Here is an 18,872-nt window from a genome sequence, read left to right on the forward strand (position 1 = left end):
TTCAAACACATCCATCAAGGGAGACCACAGAAGCCAGGCGTCCCCGTGAACAGGGCCCTGTGTGCTGAAGCCTTTCACAGCTATTGCTCATGCTAGCATGAGGCAGCCCCAGCACCTCCCAGGGGCTCACAGCCTCTCTTGTGGCTTCACTCCTCCCAGGGCACGATCCCACCTCAACCTCCGACGCACAGATTTATTTAGGGATACAACTCAGTCCTCACGCTACTCTGTTATAGCATTATATTTTTTAAATAGGGACTTTTGAAGTAAAGTTTTTTTTTTTTCAGTCTAAAACTGAAGATTTTATTAAAATCCAATTTTTAAAGCACACCCTGCAGCATCACCGGCTTTAATTTCCTGCTTACTGATTTTAGACCATAGCAGATACAAAATCGATTTACAATGCAAGGAACCATTGCAACACAGGCAACAGCCACAGCGGGGCACTGCTGTGCTCCTCACACTACAAATTTCCAGCCATGGGTATTTTAATCTCCTGGAATCGAACGACTAGCAGAACAGCCACTGAAGTGAATCAGGAATTCATCTTTTTCTCACAAAGCAGCCATTACGGGGGAAAAAAACCATAAGCAGTAGGAATTGGCTTAAACCACCCCTCCCTCAATTGTGCAATAATTCGTTTTTCCCTGCTTGGCAAGCATCTAACATCACGCCTCTGCTCCCTTTTAGATGATGCTGCTCTGACAGCAACCCCACAGTGCTGGAGGCAGAACCCTGAACGTGGCTCCTGCTGGTCCCCAGGCCAAGGCGTTCTTCTTTCCTCACCTTCAAGAGCATCAGCACTGACCAGGAACGAGCTGCTTTGCACTTACTGCCTTCCCTTCCTAGCAGAGCTGCAACCTGAACAGAATAAAGGCTTTTGGAAAAACAAGTATTTGCTCATATGCCTTTTGTTTATGGCCATCTGTTCTCACACAGCTGGAAAGCCCCTGAAGTCTCTTCTTCCCCCTCTGTGAAATACAGTACCTGGTTACTAATAGGGCAAAAATTAAGTGCAGCTATCAGAGCAACTTTCAATTACACCTTGTATTAGAGTGCTATTAGTGATGATAAAACAAACACAGCAGTTTTTAATTACGGTTTTGGTTTTAATTCAATATGGCATCCCACTCGTACCAGGGTTCCCTGCGCTGTTACATAAAAGTCTCTGAAAAATATCACAACCTCCTAGAATCGCTGTTACAACAGATTGCAGGGGCTTCCCCTGAGTTTCCTCTTCCGAGCACAAGGGTTTGGGAGCAGTACTGTCCCACAGCTCACATCCTGTTGAAGTACACCATATAGCAGCAGCAGATCAAGATGGAGGCTGCAAATTACCTTCAAGATGGTTAACTGTCAGCTTCTTGCTATACACCAAGGCCAGCACTGTCCCCCCCCCCCGCCCCAGTAATGCTATAGAGACAGAGCAGACATCTGCAATGGTCTACGATAAACATTGATCACAGCACTCGCCCAGACACAGCTTACCTTTGCTGAATTAAGGAGGCCCTGAGCTTCTCTCTTCCCTCAGGGATTGTAACTGATCTCATAGTTCAAAACCTATGTCTCATCCCAGCTTCACACAAACAAAACATCCTTGAAGGCCACTTTTTGATTGCAGGCACATACTTACAGCTAATTATTTGTGTATTTGTCACAAAGCAATTTAAGTCCACCCCCAAACCACAGTGATTAGTCCAACTCTCACTCTGCTGCCTGAAACAGGACACGCTTATGCAGACACAGGTACCCCTCCTCCTCACTCTCCCCCAAAGCAACTCAAAGCCACACTTCGTTGGGTTGTTTGATGCTTTTTATTTATCACATGTAAAAACACTACTATCTCTGTTTGTAGGTACCTCTTGCTGTCCTGCAAGTCAAACAGCTCCAAACATCAAAGACCAGACAGGCAGAGAAGGGAATTGCTTATGCCCAGTGTCAACGGGTCATGGTTCCGGAGCATGTTTAACACAAAACCTCACTGGGATTGTTCCACAAAAGCAGATTGTTACAAGTAACAGATCAGAGCTGGTGGAAACACTAGGTGAAGGAGTCATCTAGGGAGGGAGAGGACCTGCAAACTCGTCTTTTTCCTTCAGCTGCCCTCATCTTTCTAATACAGGAATTGTGATCTAAGTAGGTGACTAGTGCTTTAAACCAGAACAGGGGTGTCAGATCCACGCAGCTTAGTTGATACGAGGGTTCCTGAAGTTTCTTCCAGCAAAGCGGGCCTTGCTGCCAAGCTCCTCTTCAATTCTGAAGACAAAGGAAGAAAATGCTGAGTGAGCAGAACTGCATTGGCACAGCCACTGACCTTACACCAAACCACCTGACCTAACAGGTACTGAGGGTACCATCAGGGTCACCAGTCAGTTTCCCCAAGCAACTTGAACGGTCGCATATTTAGCTGCCCTGGTCAGTAACCCTCATCTTACCCAACTCTGCTCAAACATTTGAAATGCTTGCCCAAGGCAACTGCATCATGCAGTCAGAAGGACAACTTCACAGAGACAACGTCACTGAACACTGTGTGAGGCTCCCCTTTTGTGTCTCCATTATGACCATAACCCCTTCAACTCATTCATCCCACTGCCAGCTCTGCAAGCAGGGCACCAGCCCAAAAGCATTTCTACTAGCGTCAGTTTGTCCTTAAGCTGCACAGAAGAGCAAGCTGTGCCCTGAATGCATTAGTGGAGCATCCATTTTATGTCAGACCCAGCCTGTATCCCTTTTCCCATCTCAAGTCTCACCTCAGCAGCTGGTTGTACTTGGCTAGGCGCTCAGATCGGCAGGGGGCACCAGTTTTGATCTGGAAGGGAAATCAGAAGGCTGGTCAGGAACTATAGCAGAAGTAAGGCCATGAATGCAACTACAAAACTACTCTATTTGGAGTAATAAGCGCAATTACAAGCTTGACTTCAGCACCAAGCTTTGAATACCCGTACACTCAAACATGATAGTGCTCAGGAGCAATAAGGAATGTTCACTTTGGAACAGCTTCCGTATCAAATCCTGACATACCCAATGGAGTTCACTTTCAGAAGTTTAATTGATGGCTAAAGGTGAGTTTACACAAGATAACATGCTCCCATGTCACAGTCCCATTAGACAGATCAGCTTCCTGTACGTACGAGCAGGAAGCCTTCATGCCTTAAGTCACAGCAGACCCCACCTGCTATGCCTCATGGCACTGTCTAATCAGACAAGGAAGCAAACTACAGCAGGTACAGACACCAACCTGACCAGTGCAGAGACCGACCACCAGGTCAGCAATGAAGGTATCTTCTGTTTCTCCAGAGCGGTGACTCACCATCACGCCCCAGCCATTGGACTGGGCAAGCTTGCAGCTGGAAGAGAGACAGGCAAAGCGTCACACCACCCTATTTGCATTACGACCTTCGCTCTAATGCTGCTGCCAAGTGCCAGGTCTTCTCTGCTTTGGCAAGACAGAACTGCCCTTTGGTATGTCAGGGCTAGGATCACGTGAAAACAGTGATAACAAGCTGCTTTTACGCATGCTTATGCAGTGTTCGATGCGCCTATATGACTTCAAGGCCATGAAGGTACAGGTTTGCTTGCCAATAGCCTGTGAGTTAACTTTTAGTCCCCTCACAAATGTCCAATCAGATTTCTATTGCACTGTTCTCTATGTTCATCCCCCTCAATTACACAGTCCCGCTCTCATGCACTAAAGGATCCCCCTCCGTGACATGGCTAAGAAGGGAGAACAACTTACGCTTGTAGGGACTCTGTTACAGATCCGATCTGGTTGACCTTGAGGAGGAGGCAGTTGCAGGATTTCTCCTCCACAGCCTTGGCAATACGCTTCGGGTTGGTCACAGTCAGATCATCACCAACCACTTGGATGCCAACGCTGCCAGTGAACTTCTTCCAGGCAGCCCAGTCATCCTGGTCAAATGGATCCTCGATGGACACCACTGGAGGAAGACAGAAGGAGATTTAACAAAATACCACCATGAAAGTTCAGGCCTGCAGCACATTGCTAACCCTGCTTTCAAACAAGCATTACCCACCCCAAAAAACGTAGCTACAACTCCTAGAAAGCTGGTTTGTTCTGCTTGTGACCTGCAGACAAGGGAGGCTGCATCCTAACTTTTTTCAATCAACCCCTATTTCTCCACAACTTTTTTGCTTCCTTGTTGAAGGACTTACCTGGGTAGTTCTTCACAAAGCCCTTGTACAGGTCAGCCAGCTGGTCAGGAGAAATGTATCTGCTGGGATCATCGGGGGATTTGAAGTCCAGGTCGTACTTTCCATCACGGTAGAACTCTGAGGCAGCCACATCCATGCCAATGACAACCTTGTCAGAGTAGCCAGCCTTACCGATGGCAGTCTTCAGCAGCTCCAGGGCTGAAACACAGTTAGGCACCGGTGAGTTCCTGCTGAACACCTCAACACGAAGCTAATCAGTTGCCAACAACAGTACATTCACTTGGCCAGGGATCTCCATTACCCCCTATAGGAAGCCCAAAGGCCACACAAAATGTTAACGCTCCAGCTTCTGTACTAATTTAAACAGTCTACTACTTCAATACTGCTTTTGGATTGTAATACCCCTGAGACACCTCTACGGCATTTCTGATCTCTTCAGGCAGGACTACAGGTCAGCCAGCAAGCTTGAGACAAGGTGATACTACAGCTTCTTGCTGCTTTATGAACACGGGCAGGAAAGTGACCACACATGAATCCCTTTCAGCTCCAGATCAGGTGCTGACCATGACAGAAGTGAGCACCCAAATCCTGACATGCAATGAGATACAACCTGCTACTGCACGGGGCACCCTCTCTTTGCCTCTCCCTGTTCTCCTCTTGCACATTTATTTAGAGAAGAGGGAATTTAACTACTCAGTAGGAGTCTTGGGATATTACCCACTATGCTACTGTTTGGCAGAGTCCGAACAAGGAAACTCGGTACGTTCACTGCCAGGAAGACTCCCTCAAGCATCCTTGACTCCAAGCCAACCAGCCAGGTCAGCCAGGCTATTTACAGTAGGAAGCTTACATAAAGTGTTTTTTAAAGATGCTCGTGTTGTACAAACTGCAAGAGCAGCTGCTACCAACAACGCAGATTCCTTGGACTGTAATAGTCACCCAAGGTCATCTCCGTTGATGTCTCAGGGTACAGACCTAGCAAAATCTGCATTTAACCGTGCGATACAGGGAACACGTGGATTTCCACTGCTGGCTCATTATCGGAAAAGATATTAGCCTCAGTATCAGAAAAGGCAGCTACAGTTCAGAGGCCAACTTCAACAATACTGTAACTAGCTACTTTCAAGGATGCAAGCAACTTGAGTTTAGCACTGTACTGGCTTATTACCAGCTCCATTTCTGCACAAAAAGGCCATAAAACAGCCCTTCTGGGTACACATCATTTTTGTAGGAACAAGCATTTCACTTCCCACAAGACAGACTGTGCCCCCCCCTTCCCCTGCAGCCTTCTGAACAGAACTGTTGGGCTGTGCAGACAGCAACTGCCTCTGTGTCCCAGGTTGGCCCACACGCACTCCCACACATCAGCAGGCACAGTTCAAACTGTTTTCCTCCTTTGTCAGCAGAAAAATAAGTCCACTAAACTTCGACCGCTGACTTCTAGGAAGCCCAAGATGCACAGACATGCCCAGACCACCCCTTTAACTGGCAGGTGGTAAGATTCCCTCAGAGTGGTACAGAAGCAAAGTACTGATGAGGCACTGAAGTGAAAGCTATCCTGTCAAGCTACATAAATTGATTTCAAGGAGAGTAGCTCTACACTGCACCGCATCACAACAGGATCTTAGAAAGCTTGTCAGGACAGAAGCAGAGCAAAGAAACAGGCGATCAGTTATACCTCCCACCCCACCAAGCTTATTTTTACCTTCTTTATTTTCAAGGATGTTGGGGGCAAAGCCACCCTCGTCACCCACGTTGGTTGCATCCTTCCCATACTTCTCCTTGATGACGTTCTTTAGGTTGTGATAGACCTCTGCACCAATGCGCATCGCCTCCTTGAAGCTGTCAGCACCCACAGGGAGGATCATGAACTCCTGCATAGCCAGCTTATTGCCAGCATGGGAGCCGCCGTTGATCACGTTGAAAGCCTTGGAGTAACCAGAAAGAGAAGTGCTTCAGTGTAGGTGGACAACAGCAAGAGACGCTCCACTATCAAGAAAGCTTGATCCAAGACCAGGAGACATTGTGAAGCACCTGGCCGGATCAAGCCTTTAGCTAGCCTTATCAGGAGACTTACAGGAACAGGCAGGATGACTTCTGGGTTTCCAGCGAGGTCAGCAATGTGACGGTACAAGGGGACGCCCTTCTCAGCAGCACCAGCTTTGCATACAGCCAGAGATACACCCAAGATGGCATTGGCACCAAATTTAGCTGAAATAGGAACAAATTGTTTACAGAAATGCTGAATTTTCCTGCAGAGATTCAGCAGTACCAGCACTATTATGGTCTCAGTTACGTAAGCGCACAGCCTAAGCCGTGCACTGCACACTGTTTGCAGTACACCGTTTCTGATAAGGTAAACAAGCCTTCTGCAAAAACAACCTTTATCTCTTCGTGCCTACCACAACAGAGCCCACTTACATTTGTTCTCCGATCCATCCATGTCCAGCATCAGTTTGTCAATCTTTTCTTGCTCCACTACATTGACGTTCTGCAGAGAAAGAAGCAAAACGTTGATGAAGCAAAACATGGCTCTAAGAACTCTCACCTACCCACTGCATCTTTATTTCGCTGGCAGGCACCAGGAATTGCTTAAATGCAACTCAACTACCCAACAGCAGAGCGGACTACTTCTGGCCATTACCAAACAGCAGCATCTTCTGGTCACTTCCCCAAGGCTGACATAAGTTGGGCACGCCAAAAGCTTGTTTTGTTCTTCAGACAGAAGACATTCGGACAGAGCTGTAAGGCTGCCACGTCCTTTAGCTCCCTGACTACGGGGCCAGTTACACTGCTCTCGGCCTGACATGGAAGAAAGCTCCAATTTACGCCCTCTGCTCCTTCACTTCAAGCTTAAAGACAACCAGCATGCTCAGATCACAAACCCATTTATAGCTCAGCACACAACGTTTGCAATAATGGCTAAGAATGTGCCATCACTTTAGGTATTATCACTGCCTTGCCCCATCCTTTCTAGTGCTCAGTGCCCACAAATGGCATAGGAATCTCACTCAAGCCAACTTCCCTAATATTCCCCTAAGATTCCCCCCAGATTAGCCAGCCTGGAAAAAACCCAGTCCCCCCCTACCATTCAGCCACCCTTTTAAGCATAAGGCAGCTTGCATCTTAGCTGCACTCCACTGAGGTTCCCAGGTGCTTAAGTGTTGCTGCACACAGCAACACTAGGCTGCTGGAGACTGTTTTGATTAAGTGTTAGATACGCAGTCATTAAGGGAAGCAATTACTGTAAGTCAGTTTGTTCTCATGCACTCCGGTACGCATGCTAGCATCCCCCACGTAACACGGTTCCTGTAACTGTCTCTAGAGACAAACATCAGCTAGGATGCACTGGACTGGCATTAGCCGATGTTAGCAGAAGACAGATCACTCCTACCTTGCTAATCAGTGCGGGTGCAATTGTTTTATTGACGTGCTCAACAGCTTTTGAGACACCTGGAAGGAACAAGCAAATCAGACACTGGTCAACCACACTTGTTACGCAGGCATTAGTAGATGATCTCAGTAACAATAAAATCTCAAAAATACCACCTCATGCTATTCAAACCCCAATCCAACCTGAGCTTACTGCTAGATCTGAACACTTACAGACCCTGTCCCAACTGAGTGGAAGTCGCATGAAATAAGCATCATCTAGGAATGCCTGCTGCAATGTTAGTTTGCAAGACCATGCACTGGAGAACTTTGTCCAAGTGACAAGGTTGCACTGAAAGCACATCCATTACCTGTGTACACAATGCTGTCGCCAGGAACTCGTTAACATATTTAACAGCTCTGGATACACCTGACAGAAGCGAAATGGACAAGAGAATCAAGGAAGAGATGAAGGCTCACAGCCAAAGACAAAATCAGTCATGCAAAGACAAGAAAAGGACACAAGTAGGGCAACAGACCTACGGGTTAGCAAGTGTCTGATACTGAGCTGTAGACCAGAAACAAAAGGGTTCAAAGGGTAGAGAAAAACTCTGCAGCTGCCAGCCAGGCTGTGTTTGTTCTTTCCACCCTGGTTTCATGCTGCAAAACTGTGGACCCAAACCTTTAGTGGCTGAATAAATAAAGGTTTTAGGATATGCTACTCCCATCTGCTCATAGGATGGATGAGTAGGGGGAAAGAAAAAGGTTTCCCTGCTAGTTAAGCATGCCACAGCTCTGGCATTTCGCTACGCTGTCATTCTGTAACGCTACTAAAGCATCACCTTAGAGTATGTTTTACACTCAATATAGTGCAGAAAGCCTACGCACTGCCCCTGTACCTGGATGCATGCATTCAGGTTGAATGTTGCCTCACATAGGGAAAAGCATGTGAACACAGCGCCCTTTTTAATCTGTGTGGCCCACCACCAGGTAAACCAGGAGCTGCACTAAGAACTTGCTTCTTCCCCATCAGCAGAGGCCATCATTAGACAGCTACACCGTTAGCCTCAGGAATGCTGTCATCCCTGCAGAGCTTTTAAACATCTCCCAAGACCCATCTCCCAACATCTCTTCAAAACCTGGTGAATGCTAATTAAGTGCACCCTGAGCCACATTAATTGCCTTTCAAATAGTCTAAGTCAGCAGATTTAAATTACAAAAGTCCTTCCAGCTATCTGCAACTCATCCCATGCAGTGATTTTCTTGACTCATGTTATTTGCTGGGTGATAAAAACCTTCAGCTGTAATAGCCTGTTGCAGAAGCTTAGACTACTGTCCGGTTAACTGCCTACAGGATCAGACTTCACAGGTCTAAGCACACAAACCTATTTAGCACACAGAGGTAAGAACGCTTTTACTCTTCTCAAGGAAAAGTGCCCTAAGCGGATAGCCTAAGATCTTCTGTTCTTTGGGATACCGAGTAATCTGAGGTTTATTTTGTATCGAAGTAATAACCACTGTGAATTTTCTCAGACACGGCTTTGCACGTTCAGTTCAGCAGCTATCCACTCTGACCACTTTCTCAATAGGCACAAAATATTTCAGCTTCCTTTCGTCTGACCGACAAAAGTTTGGAGTACTGACAAAATTGCTTCTCTCAGCTGAAAGGTGAATTGATTGCGCATACTTGGAAAGCGCCACCAGTGGTTTTACAGCACCAAGTTAAAAAGCTCTTGGACCTATTGTCCAAGCTCCCAGAGTAGTTTTAACAATTGCTACTAGGGTGTTTATTAGTTAATGGCATCTTGTATGCAACTATTCATTTTCTTCCATGCTTGTTTCCAAGCCAGTCTCATGACTACTGCCAAGTTGCCTTTCAGGACTTAGAATCAGTCCACAGACAATTAAGATAGTATGCCACTAACACAAACTTACGTATTAGGACCATCTGCAATGAAAGACAAAGATCAAGTGCCTTTAGCTACAATGCAGCCTGAAATGAAAGCATTTCAGTGACTGCTACTAGGGTAGTTGCATGTTACCTGTGGTCAGCAGCTGGCATAAACCTCGAGCTCAGGACTTAACATGCTGTGAGCTGAGGAGCGTACAGTGCCACAGCAGATGCACTTAATAGTTCTTGGACAGATTTGGGCTACAAAGAGATCTTGTGACTAGCTGCAGCATCACCAAGCCTTTTGGAACAGGTAGTTCAGATGCTCTTAGGACACTCTACTCTCACATGCACCATGTACAGGGCAACAGAAGTAGAATAACAAAGTGTTTCAGCACACTGTACTAGGCCAGGGTCAGCCAGCTGGCGTGCCTGAGCCCCGCATACAACGCAATGCTGGAGGCAGTCCCTCTCCTCGGTGTCCCTTGGAAAACCCAGCAGGGTGCTGCACCTCTACCACCACACAGCTTACACGTGGGTACGGCACTACCATTTCACTGTTCACCTTCATCCCTTCTGTTTAATTGCCACACCTTGTACAGACTACAGGAGGCAGTAAAAAAAAGCCCATGTCTCCTCTAACGCTGTCTAACTAGCATAGCCACCTGCAGCGACACAGCCACTGTAAGAAGCCAGGCACCAAATTTCAGGTTTACCTTTCCCCATGTAGCGTGTCTTGTCATTGTCACGAAGTTCCAGAGCTTCATAAATTCCAGTTGAGGCACCGCTGGGAACAGCAGCTCTGAACAGACCTGTTTAAACAGAAAAAGAATTCTCTTAGTGCATTCTAACCTGCAAAGCATTCCCCACTCACACAACCCCAGCTTACCACATACTTCCACCCCTAGAGATGGGAGAGGTAAGCTCTAAACCAAACCTCTGGTCACTTAGTGACCCTGAGCGAGCTGTTTGCTCCATTACAGTGTCACCAACACAGCAGCATCTCCCTACAGCAGGTTTTGACTCGCTCACAAGAATATGCCTCTCTTCCAATCCGTATTTCAAGTGTAAGCTTGGAAAGCCATCCGTTCTCCTTCCTAAAAGGTAGCTTTATTCAGTGCATCTGCTTTTCAGCCCCATTTATCTAGCAGGTGAGCTTCTAGGCTCTTGTAAGGTAAAGGCACACAAGGGACAACTCAGAGGCCTGTTTCGTCCATCCGAGCTCTGAGCCCTTCAGACAGCCCATTTTTCCAGCCAAGGGTGCTGAACTTTAAGAACCAATTGGTACGCTGCCTGTGGTTCAGGATGCCAACTTCAATCTCCAGCCTTTCCCTTATCCCACGACAGCGAAGAGCTTAGTGGGGGCAATCTCATTAAATGACTGCATTAATCTTTTGAGGCAGAAAGATCAGCTATTTAGTTAGCATATTACAGCTATTGTGTGTGCTCATTCCACCAAACCACACTGGTATGTGTTTGTACAATGCCTTTGTCAGGTCCCATCAGATATGGGATGAACAACTAACAAAAACCAAAGGAAAGTCCTACAAAAATTAGAAATATAAAATGTTACACGGGAAAACCCAATTAGACAAGTTGTTCAGTCATGCCTGATTACCTATGCAGAGAAGAAACCCTTACCCAGGATTCAGCTCTGCAGCAGAGGACTGTTTCATTACACAAAGCGACCGCTTGAGAAATTCAACTTCCTCAAGTGCAGTCATACAGGGTTTCGTGATCACAGAAAAACTAAGTCCATTAGCAGTTACTTAAGAACAGGAACCAAGGCCTTGTTAACCCCGAGTATGCCAGTGCTATCCCAGTTTGAGCTCAGGACAAGGGAACGAAGGCAGGTTGCACTGTTCGGATTAATACTTTTACAGTTTAGACTGCAAAAAGCAGACAGACACAGACACAGATTTCTAGGTTGGAAGAGACCTCAAGATCATCGAGTCCAACCTCCGACCTAACACTAAGTACTCCACTAAACCATATCGCTAAGCTCTACATCTAAACGTCTTTTAAAGACCTCCAGGGATGGCGACTCCACCACCTCCTTGGGCAGCCCGTTCCAATGCTTAATAACCCTTTCGGTAAAGAAGTACTTCCTAACATCCAACCTAAACCTCCCCTGGCGCAACTTTCGCCCATTCCCCCTCGTCCTGTCACCAGGCACGTGGGAGAACAGACCAACCCCCACCTCACTACAGCCTCCTTTAAGGTAACTGTAGAGAGCGATAAGGTCGCCCCTGAGCCTCCTCTTCTCCAGGCTGAACAAGCCCAGCTCCCTCAGCCGCTCCTCGTAAGACTTGTTCTCCAGACCCCTCACCAGCTTGGTCGCCCTTCTCTGGACTCGCTCGAGCACGTCCATGTCCTTCCTGTAGCGAGGGGCCCAAAACTGAACACAGTACTCGAGGTGCGGCCTCACCAGAGCCGAGTACAGGGGCACAATCACTTCCCTAGACCTGCTGGCCACACTGCTTCTTATACAGGCCAGGATGCTGTTGGCCTTCTTGGCCACCTGAGCACACTGCTGGCTCATATTCAGCCGACTATCAACCAATACTCCCAGGTCCTTCTCGGCCAGGCAGCTTTCCAACCACTCATCTCCCAGCCTGTAGCGCTGCTTGGGGTTGTTGCGCCCCAGGTGCAGGACCCGGCACTTGGCCTTGTTGAACTTCATGCAGTTGACCTCAGCCCATCGCTCCAGCCTATCCAGATCCTCCTGCAGAGCCTTCCTGCCCTCGAGCAGATCGACACACGCACTTAGCTTGGTGTCATCTGCAAACTTACTGAGGGTGCACTGGACGCCCTCATCCAGATCATCGATAAAGATATTAAAGAGGACCTGCCCCAGTACCGAGCCCTGGGGGGCTGCACACTTAAAAATCATTCCATTGTAAAACTGCCTCTCCAGTTCTATCTGAAACAGAAACCAAAACGATTTAGAGCTAAGGACTCACCTTTGTTGGTGTAGAGGTCTACCTCTACGGTGGGATTCCCACGGGAATCAAAGATTTCACGGGCATGGATCTTGAGAATGGACATCTTGAACACCTGAAAAAGAGTGCAGTGTTAGTTTATATTCTGCAGCATCATCTGTAGTTATGAGAACAGGTCAGAAACTTCACTTCACACTATTTCAAGTAAGAAAGCTTTTAATACTTGATTGGAGTCTCACATTAGGAGGACAGGAACCTCAACCTGGGCAGGAAGAGCCATCAAAAAGCAGAAGCCTTGTTTCCAGAGTCTTAAAGGAATGCCACCGCTTACCATATAAAAGCCGCCAAGTAATCCAAATACAGGAAATTTCTGCAGCTAGTTAGAATTCTTTCTGATAAAAGACTCGAGGGCAACAGTTCTTAGTATGCACAGCAGCTGTTCAGAGCCGAATGTAACCTATCTTGAAATAGCAACAGACCGCCACAGCTCTAACTAAGCAGTAAGTTATGCCCTTTCTTGAGAAGAACATCTACAGGAATAGCCTTTCCTCTTAAAGAGAGGAAAAAGTCACCACAGCGCTTTGAATGCTGCCCTCCCTCCCCCCCACCTATATATTTTTACTTAATAAAAGCGCAGTAAGGAATGCCTTACGTAAGCTCAGCTACATTTTAAAAATCAAGTCAGACAAATGCCTGTAAGCCATGGACTAGCACCAAACTAGTTCATCCGCAGAGAAGCGAGCTCAGCCTCAGAAGCAGAACCATCTGGAAGCTGGCTTCTGGCAAGCCCGTGTGGGTGGAAACCCTGCATACGGGAACTGTCACGAATCACTCATTACTGAGAAGTTCCGATGAGAGCCTCTCAGAAACCCTGCTGCTTGCACAGGGGCAGCTTCCTACCCTCATTCCTGCTGCACTGCAAAGTCCTCTCCCCACGTTAAAGGCACGGGCAGCCATTTGTTCGCCCCCTTGGATTCAAAGCGCCCCTTCCAGCTGCCGTGCCTCTTCACAGCAGATCACGCAAGGCAGTCCAGGTATTTCAGGTATCATCTGCTTTACTGTAAGACCCACGTGCTGACAGATGATACGACTGCCACAAGAAGCAGAGCAAGCTAGTTCAATCTGGCCTCCGTGCTGCTGCTGCTTTAATTGGGGAATACGCAAGCTCGCAATAAATCCCTGCAACTCCCCCATTATCAGTCCCATCCACGCAGACATCTCTGCACTTGCTCCAAGCAACACCCAATATGAACAGCCTGCATTTATCTGAAGAGGGCTTTCACAGCTTTTTAGGCTGGCACTTACACCTTACTTTCCTTTTCAGAGCCACAGATTTGCTACAAAGCATGAGCTGCACTACTCTGAGAGCACAGGCAGCTCCCTAGGAAGGCTTAGCACAACGCAGTAATGTTTCCTCACCTTCATACAGGGGTCACTCCAGCAGCACACACTGCTGGAGCTCCCATCCGTACCCCAGGTCTGACACTACCCAAGTGTCCTTGACAAACGACCTCCCCAGCAGTCCCTCCCTTTTCTTTACAGGGAGGCACTTCACAGCACCACACTGTTCCAGAAATTCCTCACACTTTTTTTGGCTCATTTTGCAAGCCCCCTCCCTTCTGTGTTCAAGAAACAGTATTCCCACTGAGTTATTCCTAAACCTGATGGCGTTTAGCTCCTCGCAGGCTGAGCGAGGAGTGTTCTGCCTCCCTCTCTGCAGACAACTCAGCTCTAAAGTGAGAGCTGCCCCTGCACAGGTCTGGCTGTGGAAGTGCTAACTGCACACGAGCTTGAAAAGAGCTCATCAGTAGCACTGCCTGCCCCAGACCTTTGTACTTTGTGATGGAGCAAGCCAAACACAAGCAAATACCAGTGGGGTATTTTATGCACGTACTGCCTCAAACCCTGTTTTGTGCTACAGTCTGCTGGCAAGGTCAGTGTCTCCTTTTGGGTGAGGAGCCACGCACACCGGCTCCCTGCCCTTCCCAAGGGCGTCCACGTTGTTACCTACTGCAAGGGTAAGCTACAGCCCACAGCACCACTCCCAAATCTGAGAACTGCCTTCGCTATCAGCTCGGGTCCAAGAAACCCGCTCCTACCTGATGCTGTGCTCCGCACAGGGAACGCAGCACTAGCGATGCAAAAGCTGATCTCAAAGGAGGTATTTTGCAGCCACACTTCTCTTAGCCATGCGTTAAGAGGGTTGGAATAGAGAATAAAAACCAGCAGTAGTTTGGCCAGAAAGAACTACCCTGGTTAGTTGAGAGGTCTTATTACCCAACTGCCACATGGCTTTCACACAGCTAGCAGCGATATGCTGTAAGACTAAGTCTCGTACCATTACCATGCTGGAAAAATAACCTCAGACCTCGACTTCACTGCATCAGCTCCTAACGTAGTGCAGTAGCACACCTAAAAACCAGGCACGTGTGGACCACCAGAGGCACCTCCTGCTCTCCCCCTCGGTGCTCCACGTGGTGTTAACTCACGCCCGTGCCCTGCAGCACGAAGCAAGGGCAGCAAGGCGTGTGAGACAAGCCCGGGGCGCGCTGCGCCACTTTCCCTCTCCTTCTCCAGCAAGATGGAGGAGGCCTCGCACCGCCTCGCCTCCGCCCGGGGCTCGGATGACCAACTCCGCCGCTTCCTGCCAGGCTCCCGAGCCCCAGCCCTGTGACTCAGCAGCGTGTAACGGCACGGCGGGGCACCCAGAGCCTCCACGCGGCCCCACACGAGGCCAGCCCCCTAAAAATCCATTTTTCCCCCGCTTCACCCCGCTGAGGTGCGCACTGAGCCACGGGGGGCTGCTCCCCGCCCGCTCTCCCTCAATAAAACCACAATTTAACCCCGCCGGGGGACCGAGAGCACCCAGCTCCCAGCGCTGACCCCCAACACCCAACATTTCCCCCCCCGAAGCTGACGGACGCCGCCCGCTGCCGCCGCGGGGAAGGCCCGAACCCGGCCCGGCGGCTGTGTAACGATACAAACACCCACGTTAAACCCTGCCCAGGTCCCGCCGCGCTGCCCGAGCCCCCACAAGACCGGGGACCCCCTGAGAGGGAGCGGGGGGGGGGGGGGGTGGTCCCGTGAGGTGCTGCCACCGCCGCACTCACCCCACACCCTTTCCGCTCCGCCGTTGACTGGGAAGGGACCGTTGCTTCGCCGCCCGCTTATATACTCCCCGTGCCACTGCTCCTCCCTCCCCTCGCCTCCCATTGGCCAGTTTTGCCGCCCACCCGTTTCTTATTGGCCACCGCGCCGCCGAGCCGCTCGCCCATTGGTTGGCACCGCCTCGCGCCAGCGGCGGCGCCGGGCGCGTGCGCTACGTGCCGCGGACGGATGGAAAATCCCGCGGCGAGGGGGGCGGGGCCGCGCGGAGCGAACCACTGAGGGCTGGGGGGAGGGGGGAAGGGGGAAGCGCGGAGCAAACCACGCGGGGCTGCGGGGGGGGAACGGCGGGAGCCCCGGTTTCGGGGCGAGACCCCGGGGTTTTGGTGTCCTCCTGTAGGAGAGCCTTGCAGGTCAGCCACAGGGTTTTTCTGGTTGTTCGGGCGTGCAAGGCAAGGGATTCCTTCCCTTTCTTTGCAGCTTTGCAGCAAGGAGCAGCAAAGAGCAAAAAAGCAGCAAAAAAAGCAAAAGCAGCAAAATGTAAAAAAAAGCAGAAAAAAAAGAAAAGCAGCAAAAAGCAAAAAATAAGCAAAAAAGGCAAAAGCAGCAAAATGAAAAAAAAAAAAGAAAAAAAACCAAAGCAGCAAGCAGCAGCACGTGGTGGACACGGGGAGGGCTGGGCAGAAGGGAATTTTTATTAGGGTACGATCAGTCACACGTACAATAAAATTTTATTGGGTTTTTAAGTGAACGCCCTTCAGATTTCCGGGGGGAAGCGGTGGCAGGAGCACGGATGCCACCGGTACCACTCCTCGGGTACCAGCTCTGAACAAAAGCTTTTCAGCCCAGCTCTGCACAAGGGAACTGGTGCCCCAAGGCACGTGCTTGAACACCACGTTGCATCTAAAATACATATAAATAAAAAAATCGGAGCTCAGCAGCTGGCCTCAACGTTATTTTCCCAAACGGGTGCTGCGATGCATGCTCCTGAAAAGCTCCAATCCCTCCACGGGTGATCTGCAAAGAAAAAAGCATCAGATTATTCACTGATAATTATTTAGGCTGCTGCGTTGCAGTGAGGTGTTAACTTGCTTTATAGGTAAATCTTTCTTTGGGGTGCCGATCCCCCAAACCTGCGTGTTATTGCCTTTGTGTTGGGGGTCATGGCGGCGGCAACTGACCACCCCGAGGCCTTATCCTGCCTGGTGCTGGGTGCAGGAGGGTAGAAGTCCTTGCAAAAAAAGCTCCTGAGTGGCTTTGTAAAAGTGCCTTGAAAATCATGCTGAGTGTTGTAATAGAGCTGGAGCATAGGGAATCCTAATCCTAAAAGCAAGGGAAATTCATCATTGCAGTAGTTGAGCCTGACAGCGGAGCATGGCAGGGGCTCTCTGGAAGTAAAAACATATAGCAGGAGAGGTCGTGATTAGCCTGGGGCACGCAGAAAAGCAAACCCTCCAGCACCCCCTGTGCACCCAAACCCTGCCAGAAGACAGAGCTCTGCCACTCGTCCTGTGGCCAGGCTCTTCTTTCCTTGCAAATGCAAAACCCGTGCAAAGCAGGCAAATTGACCCCAGCAGCGTGCAAGCAACAAGCTTAGCACAGCATCCCCTTTGTGCAGTAGCTGGAGGCGGCACTGGCCTGGCACTGTTCAGATGTTGGTATAGCCTTCCCCGGGTCAGCAGATTTTTTCAAGTTGTTCTGTGCCACAAGGAATCAAACAGAAGTCCGAGCTGGTATGAAGAGTGCCCCTGCTCACTCGTGTGTCTTTTCATCCTCTCTTTCTTTAAAGAAAGAGTTGAGCATCCCTGAGGCTATGAGATATCTGGCTGGCACGAGTTCCTGTGGGAGTCTGGGCTTGTTACCAGTTAATCAAATACTCAAATATAATTTTTGGCAGGGGGGCATGTGGCTAATGGGGCAGACACTGGGAACAGAGAGTTTCAGGAAGCATAAAGCCGCTGCAGCTGTAATCCGGTTTGACAGCCCAGAGAGCCACACAAACACATCGGTGCAGCACGCTGATGGAGCAGCTGGAGAAAAAAACCACGGACACGGCTCTGACTTATGGGCACCCCCAGCCAGCAGCAGAAAGCAAAGCCCACCTTCCATTGCAAGGCCTGCTCGTGCCCTGTGCTTTGCTGGTCATGGTAAAATTAAAAGTGTGCTCCATGCAGCTCGTTTCATTGCTTGCAATAACTCATGAGCAGTGTGAAGCTGCTGGTTCAAACCACCAAGGATGCCAGGGGAGCAGAGCCTCTGCAGATCAGGACTTGTTCACCAGGGCATTAAAACACCTAAAAACCACGGAGCAGAGCAGGCTGCCTTCCAGGGCGTGCGCTTTTGTTCTGTGCATGCATTTCCTTAAGGCTGCAGGGATTTCTCTTCCTTCCCCAGAGCACAGCTGAAGAGCAAGTGTCTGGTGCTGGCTGCGCACCACCCACCTCTGCTCAGTCCCGCAGCTCCTGCAAGCCAGCCTTTTCCACGGGTTCCTTATTTCCACGGGTTTCCTCCGAAAAGCAGTCCTGGGCACGAGTGGCCTCGTGACGGAGGCTTCTGACCGCGGCGAGGGCTCTGGGGAAGGTCGGAGGCAGGAGACATTCCCACTTCTCCCCGTGGGCTCTGCAGGTCCTGGTGGCTTTGAGGAACGGTCCTTGGAAAGGTAACGGCAGAGTCTGACTAATGCTGTCTCTGGGCACCTATTACAATTGTTGCATGCCTTCGTAGGATGTTCTCTTCCAGGCAATCAAAACTTCCTCTGATTTTCCAAGCTTCTCAGCCCCCTTTTGTCTTGCGGCCTCTGTGTGATTGAACACCACAGATTTTAGGCATGGGAATAATGAAATGAGTGGAGTTGACAGACCTGATGGCTTTCTCAAAGCTTGTAGCTTCCTCCTCTTCTCCTAATTCTCCCGTCTGGTTAGTGTCCTGGAAACTATCTAAACCATCTGCCTTTAGAAAGGCAGGTTCTCCAACCCAAGCTGGCCTCAGGCATGGGTCTGTGTACCTGGTGGTCTCTTGAAGGGTGCCTGGCAACTGTGCAGTCCCAAGGAGGTGTCACGGCTGCTGAAGGTACGGGTAGTGTTAGACTGACTACCCGTGTCTGGGGAGGGGATGCTGTGGGCACTGGGTTGTGTGGAGCTGTGTAACGTGGCGTGGAGCCATCATCAGCCCCCACGAGTGCACAGGAGTGTGTCAGGCACGTAATGCTCTGAACAGATTATATTTAAAATACAACATCACTCTACAACAACCATGACAACATCAAAAAAAACCAAACATATAGAATGGCTGAAACAGGGAAAATACATACTGTTTTTTAACTACTGTAGATGCCGACCTGCCTGTAAACCACCACATCCACTTCCCGGTGGTGGTAGAGGTTTATTTGG

At 49.3% G+C, this 18,872-nt stretch overlaps 1 protein-coding gene across 1 annotated transcript; it reads right to left on the reverse strand.

Moving 5' to 3' along the window:
• Positions 1 to 1,795: 1,795 nt before the first annotated feature.
• ENO1 (enolase 1) lies at positions 1,796 to 15,571 on the reverse strand. Its single transcript, XM_035557408.2, has 12 exons — positions 15,489 to 15,571; positions 12,400 to 12,493; positions 10,153 to 10,248; positions 7,568 to 7,626; positions 6,595 to 6,664; positions 6,251 to 6,384; positions 5,879 to 6,101; positions 4,174 to 4,371; positions 3,737 to 3,938; positions 3,239 to 3,347; positions 2,751 to 2,809; positions 1,796 to 2,256 (listed from the first exon to the last, which is right to left on the reverse strand). The coding sequence occupies exons 2-12, from the start codon at positions 12,482 to 12,484 to the stop codon at positions 2,187 to 2,189; spliced, it is 1,305 nt and encodes a 434-aa protein (XP_035413301.1). The 5' UTR covers positions 12,485 to 12,493; positions 15,489 to 15,571; the 3' UTR covers positions 1,796 to 2,186.
• Positions 15,572 to 18,872: the final 3,301 nt, after the last annotated feature.

This window comes from Cygnus atratus, chromosome 21 (assembly GCF_013377495.2).
Source record: "Cygnus atratus isolate AKBS03 ecotype Queensland, Australia chromosome 21, CAtr_DNAZoo_HiC_assembly, whole genome shotgun sequence".
Taxonomy (NCBI): domain Eukaryota; kingdom Metazoa; phylum Chordata; class Aves; order Anseriformes; family Anatidae; genus Cygnus; species Cygnus atratus.